The 6610-nt window shown below is 52.0% G+C and overlaps 2 protein-coding genes across 2 annotated transcripts; both read right to left on the minus strand.

The window, feature by feature from the left end:
- Window positions 1–542: 542 nt before the first annotated feature.
- LOC123165228 (vacuolar iron transporter homolog 1) lies at window positions 543–947 on the minus strand. Its single transcript, XM_044582863.1, has one exon. The coding sequence runs from the start codon at window positions 945–947 to the stop codon at window positions 543–545; it is 405 nt and encodes a 134-aa protein (XP_044438798.1).
- Window positions 948–1618: 671 nt separating this feature from the next.
- Window positions 1619–5364, minus strand: LOC123165227 (zinc finger protein ZOP1). The gene is made up of 5 exons (XM_044582862.1): window positions 5058–5364; window positions 4041–4241; window positions 3744–3825; window positions 2446–2541; window positions 1619–2328 (listed from the first exon to the last, which is right to left on the minus strand). The coding sequence occupies exons 1-5, from the start codon at window positions 5064–5066 to the stop codon at window positions 1982–1984; spliced, it is 735 nt and encodes a 244-aa protein (XP_044438797.1). The 5' UTR covers window positions 5067–5364; the 3' UTR covers window positions 1619–1981.
- Between the last annotated feature and the right edge of the window lie 1246 nt (window positions 5365–6610).

Here is a 6610-nt window from a genome sequence, read left to right on the forward strand (position 1 = left end):
AGATGCAATTTTGACCCGGCGTTTGGTTGCATACATGCATATGATTAGGAGTTAACAACAAAACTTAACGGCCACCAGGTTTGGCTTCTCATTTCGTCGAACACGTTGAGTGTGCCGGAGCTTCCTCTGCTCCTCGTGTCGCACACGGAGCCCGTTTGCCGCCGCCGTCGACCTCCTCGCGCCGCTCTTCGCCGACCTCCTGCGCCGCCACCCCGCTGACGCCGTCGTGTTCGACGGTGTCCTCCCATGGGCCGCCACCGCCGCCGCCGAGCTCGGCATCCCGCGGTACGCGTTCACCGGCACGGGCTGCTTCGCGCTCTCCGGCACGGACTGCTTCGCGCTCTCGGTGCAGCGGTCCCTGCTCCTCCACACCCCGCAGGAGAGAGTCGCGTCGCCCACGGAGCCGTTCCTCGTGCCGGGCCTCCCGGACGCGGTGCGGCTCACCAGGTCGAGGCTCGCCGAGGCGACGCTCCCCGGCGCGGACTCGCGGGAGTTCTTGAACCGCATGTTCGACATCGAGCGCGCCATGGCCGGCTGGGTCCTCAACTCGTTCGCCGATCTCGAGCACTACGAGAAGGACACCGGGAAGCCGGTGTTCGCCGTCGGGCGGTGCTGAGGCACTCACCGGCGGCCGACGGGCACACGGCCGCTACCCTGCCCGCCCACGTCCGCACGAACCCGCCGCTCAGAAGCGGCAGCGCGGCGCCCGCCGCGAATGCCAGGGCCGCCGCGCCCGCCGCCAGCGTCGGGCTCGGCAGGTTGCTCCTGTCGCCGCTGCCCCCGTCGACGTCGCGGGTGCGCTTGATCTGGGCCACCTCGATGTTGTACTGCGCGTACACGGACACGAACTCGTCGATGGCCATGCTGCAGGCGCCGGACACGAACCCCGCGATGCCCGACACGAGCATCGCGCGCTTGGACTCGTTGACGGCGCCGACGCCGATCATGAGCGAGGCCACGGTGACGAGGCCGTCGTTAGCGCCCAGGACGGCCGCGCGGAGCCACTACGTGTGTGCTACGTAGTTGACGCCGTCGCCGCCCGGGCTGCCGCCACCCGCCTCCACGTCGGCCGCCGCAGGAGTGAGGCATGCGGCTGAGGCACTCACCGGCGGTCGACGGGCACACCGGCGCTTCTTGATTGACAGCGCTGGCGACTCCACGGACGAGGGCGGCGTCGCAGCCGACGGGATCGACTGGAGCAGAGGGAGAGAGAAAGGGGACTGAGGATTAGGGAGAGAGAGAGAGATTAACTCCAGACACGCGTCTCCGGAAAGCCACCCACGTGCGCCTCGAAGCATCGCTCAGGCCTGGATCTCAACGGGCAAGCCCAGGGATGCTTTAAGAACCGTGCTATGCGGGCTCGGGCTCAACAGTGTATGCGAGAAACCAAACACCGAGGTCAAAAAGATGCTACACCACGCGAGCCTGGTTGGACTCAATACGGCCGACCAAACTCGCCCCGAGTGAACGTGCCTGGCTGGTCACCCAAAAGTAGATTGGACCAGCAAGAACGAACGAGGGGGCACCCAAGGTTTGCTCTTTCCACACACACACACACACTTGTACGTCAGGATCTCATCACAAAAGAGAGGGAAACTAAAAGGGACAGGAAACAAGATAATCACAACTTAAATGAACTGATGATGTAGAGATGGCAGTACAATCTATCTCCAGCAGCGCTCACATCGGCCACAGTTGACGGCATTATATCATGCATGCAATCCATTGGGAAAACACAACACGAGAGATGATAATCGATGAGCTGATCATTTACATGTTTCGCACAAAGGGAACCTGTGGCTGATTTAGGAACTTTTGACGAGGTATTGTACAATGCATACATGTGCCACTGACGCTCAAGAGCTCGGGACTCAGTGCTGGTCTCCCCGTCTTTTCTTTCAGAACAATTCCATCCATTAGCATCTCCACTGTTTTAGCGCAACTGATGGGCGCGCCCCTTGAGCTTGGGAACATTGACAACTCAGTACGTCTTGTACAATCCCATGAGAGGCTTCTCCCTGTCCTCCACTCTTTTCCGAGCTGCTTCCCGTGCTCTGAGTGCTGCCTCCTCCTCCTTCGAGACCACCTTGGGCTTCTTGGTGTCCTCTCTTTTTCTCTTATTAGCAGCAAGAGCTGAAGGAGCACCCTTCACAGCTCTCATCGGATTCAGTGGTTTCGTGACAACCACACCTGGGGCTGGCCCTCCTTTAATACCGGCGACAGGCCCGCCTCCACCAGCCGGTTTTGGTTGCGAGGTCGAGGATTGCGCAACATTGGTTTTTGAGGTTTCCGCCCACTTGTATGCCTCTTCCTGGGTGACCCATTTGCCTGCTCAACAAAATAACAAACAAGCATAAAAATAAATTTATAAAGAATAACCATTCTACAAGGCATGAAGCGAATGAATTCGAAATCCAGATATGTGCGCCTGGTTAATAAGAGTACCTAATCCGTCGGAATAATAGAAACCAGAGTTCGAGTCGTAATAAAGTCCAGTGGCTTTATCATAATAATATCCTGAAGTTGAGTCAAATACCCATCCTGCACAGACCATATTTCAAACATGTCAGAAAAGACATTCAGTGTAAAAAAAGAAGACATTCAAAATAATATCAATACATTGTCTTAGTACCAAGCATGATCAGATGGTACACCAGTCTATGCAGAGTATACTTATAATTCATACTAAGGATATTCCAGACACAAGGTTCATATTGAAATGGTATTACTAACCATAGCTAAAAAAAGGCACGCCTAGGCGGGCGCTTAAGTGCGACTAGGCTATAGGCGATAGCAAAACACCTAGCACTTAATCTGCACAGAATTGCGCATAAGCGTGCGCTTTGGTCAGAAAAGCACAAGGTGGTGGCAAAATGCATAATTAATGCCTAGCGCTTTATAAAACTATGTTACTAACATAGTCTTTGCTATCCAGTATTATACAAAAATATCTGGGTAGAACTAGAATTCATATATTAGCCATGCCAGATACCATAGGGGGCAGGCCGGTGCACGTAGCTCCTGCTTGCACAGGGTCCGAGGAAGGGTCCGACCACTTTGGGACTATAGTACGCAGCCTTTCCCTGCATTTCTGCAGGAGGCTGTTTCCAGGACTCGAACCCTTGACCTCATGGTCACAAGGCAACAGCTTTACCCGCTGCGCCAAGGCTCCCCTTCCCAGGCCAGATAACATGTACAGAAAAATATGAACACGAAATTGTTGACAAGAGGACAATTTGCTGAGGTACGGTTCATGCAAAAACTAACATCTTTCAGCTAACTCAATGTTGCCTGTATTAAGACATTTTGAGGCCAATATTTCTGTCCTATCATATAAGAATTTGTTCACACATTTTCCTCCAGTAGGGGCATTTGGCATACAGGAATAAAAGCAAGCAGGATATAGTTTTGAACCAGCAAAAATGATATATTTGAATGGGTGATTTAAGCATAAGAAACAAGTGGGCTTGGAAAACTGACGATACATAACAGGTTATTTCTTGGTTCAGCAATCACATTCTCCTGCTGTGATGTGGCCATCTGGCTCGGAACTAAGCAAGTGAACAACTAAAATCAGTAGGAGAAAAGTCAGCAAGGTAATGAAAGCTCAAGGGTGAACAAGGGAGAAGCTCATAATAGATCAAGATCTAATTTGTGCTATACAGATCAAAGATGACTATGCACGCAATTTTGGGAAATAAAGGATGCAGTGTATTATGTATTCAGGTATTAAAGAAACAAACCTTCTCCAGGTGCTGCAGAACTGTCACCATCAGTGTTTCTCTGGTTATTCTCTAAATCTTTCTGGTAACTCTTTTTAGCTTTCTGCAGGTAAAATAAAATCAAATATAATCAGGAATGCCGCCTCATAACTCAGGAAAAAAAATGTAACAAGAGATAAAGAAAAGCCTGCATGTTGTAACAATCTAGCACCGTTTCCATTTACATATCTGGTTTATGTGAGACATGTATGTTACAGCTGGACTTAACTGATTGATAGCAAATACTACACAGAAAAATGCAGTGAATTATGAACTTACAGCCTCTATCAGTTGGAGAGCTTTTGCTGCTTGTTGCTGCTCCTTTTCCTTAGCAGCACCATCCTTTTGCATCGTAGACAATCTTTGGGTGACATTGTCCTTGTGGCGTTTGCCGAGTTCATGTGTTCTGATGCTGAAGGGATTGTTGGATATGAAGATTTTGCACAAGTCGCACCATTTGTTTCCTTGGCTCACCCAATACTGAGAAACAAGAGAGGAGAAGTTATTAGTCCCCAAACTTAACTTGAAGAACTGAATGTCCAAGACCAGTGGCGAAGCCACGTTGAGAGGAGTGTGGTCATTTGACCACACAGGTTTTTGGCAAATCCTTTATACACAAGTAGAAATCATGCAATTTTTTTCATAAAATTGGTGAAAACACATGTATTTGACATCACAGGTTTGAAATGACATCACAGACTTCTGATGCTCGCACCGCCACTGTCCAAGACCATAACAGAGCTTATAAAGAACAGCCTGTAGAATATTGCAGATGATGGCAAAAGGAACTCTCACTATTTCTAACAAAAGACGAACATCACACGATATCAGCACAGCAGCAGGATGAATTGGCACTCCCACCCACCAATCCCCACTTGAACCTGCTACAAATTTCCCAGTCCTCAAAATCTAGTAGGATGCATAAGTGTGCCACCATGGGCCTAACAATATGTAGTTCAGCGTCCCCGAGCTACACTTTCCAACAACTCCGCCGCATTGAACCGTCCAAGACACGCACAAGCAAGCGAACCTAACCCTAATTCCGCTTATTCGGAGTCTAACCCTAATTTTCCCAGACCCGCGAACCCGGAACCAGGCCGCGCGAGGCCCGAGTCATCAGCTAGCCAAAGTAAGATGAGATCTCTAGTCCAAGAACGCGGCCGCGGCAAGCCGGTAACAATCCCGAGACGCGCCGGGTCATGCCCCAAATCTGTGCGCGTGAATCGGCCGCGCAGCCGCGGATGGGGCAACGCGCGGCCTCGGATTTCGAAGGGGGGAGGGGGATGGGGGAGTTACCTCGGTCATGGCGGGCAGAGGCTCCGCGCGGTCGGGTCGTGGGGCTTCGCCTCCCGGAGCGGCGGATCACCGGAGCGGACGAGCGGGGGTTTGATTTTGGCGCAGGGTGGGCGGAGCGGACGGTCGGGGTTCGGGGAGGAGGCGCTCGAGAGTCGAGAGGTTATTCTGCGCGACGGGTTGGCTTTGGACTTCCGGGTTCAGTTCAGAGTGATGGAGAGGGAGGTAGGTAGGGTTTGGAGGAAGGGGAAAGGTAGTAATCAGAGGAAGAGCAACTTCTCTCTGCCGATCCAGTTCTCTATTCTTTGATGATCCACTATGTGGTAGCCTAGCTACTTAACCACACTCATAGGCACGCAGGCCTGGTTGGCCCAGTACGCAACGCACACACTCCAGCCCAACAGGAACCGCCAACTGGCATCATTCTTTAACTGCCGCCCAGTCCAGTCCCTCTCCTGGGCCTCCTGCCGGTGGGGTCGCCCTGTAGGCGTGACATTCTTCCCCCCTTGGGACTCGGCTTGTCCCCCATCCGTGCTTGCTGGAAAACGACGACGGAGGTCTTCTGGTTCCTCCCAGGTTGCCAGCGACGGTGGCAACTCGCTCCACTGCACCAGAAGTCGCGGGCGCATCTCCCCCTGCGTCTTGATGAGCTTGGTTGCCAAAATCGCCTCAGGGAAGTGTTCTACCTGCAACACAGAGTTGGTTGGTGGAAGGCTCGAACTTACAGAAACGCCTGGACCGATCGCCTTCTTCAATTGAGAGACGTGCACCACAGGGTGTATTTTACTGTCAACCGGCAATTGGAGCTTGTACGCCACCTTCCCGATCCGAGCTATGATAGGATACGGCCCGTAATATCTGAACGCCAACTTCTGATATGGCCGCTGAGCTACTGATGTCTGAATGAATGGTTGAAGCTTCAGGTACACCAGATCCCCTACTTCAAAAGACCGGTCCGTGTGATGCTTGTCTGCTTGCTTCTTCATTCGATCTTGTGCGTGTTTCAGTTGCTGCTGCAAGTGATCCATCATGACTGCTCTCTCTTGTAACCACGCCGACAGGTCTGGCACTGAGCTCTCCTCCACCTGTGTGACTGCGAATTCTCGCGGCGGGTGCCCATAGATCACTTCAAAAGGAGTGCGCCATAGCGAGGAGTGAAAAGCTGTATTGTACCAATATTCAGCCAAAAACAGCCATTTGTTCCAGTTCTTCGGGCACGAGTGCACCGCACACCGTAAGTATCCTTCTAAACACTGATTCACCCTCTCGGTTTGCCCATCAGTCTGTGGATGGTAAGATGAGCTCAATCTCAGCTTGGTTTTGGATAGCTTAAATAGTTCCTGCCAAATTGCACTGGTGAATATCCGGTCTCTGTCCGAAATGATGGCCAGAGGCAACCCATGCAACCTGAAAATGTTCTTCATGAACACTTCTGCCACGGTCAGCGCTGTGTAAGGGTGTTTCAGGGGTATGAAATGAGCATATTTCGAGAATTTATCCACCACTACGAGAATTACGTTCTGCCCTCCTGAGGTCGGTAGCCCCTCGATGAAATC

Source organism: Triticum aestivum, chromosome 7D (assembly GCF_018294505.1).
Source record: "Triticum aestivum cultivar Chinese Spring chromosome 7D, IWGSC CS RefSeq v2.1, whole genome shotgun sequence".
NCBI classification, from domain to species: domain Eukaryota; kingdom Viridiplantae; phylum Streptophyta; class Magnoliopsida; order Poales; family Poaceae; genus Triticum; species Triticum aestivum.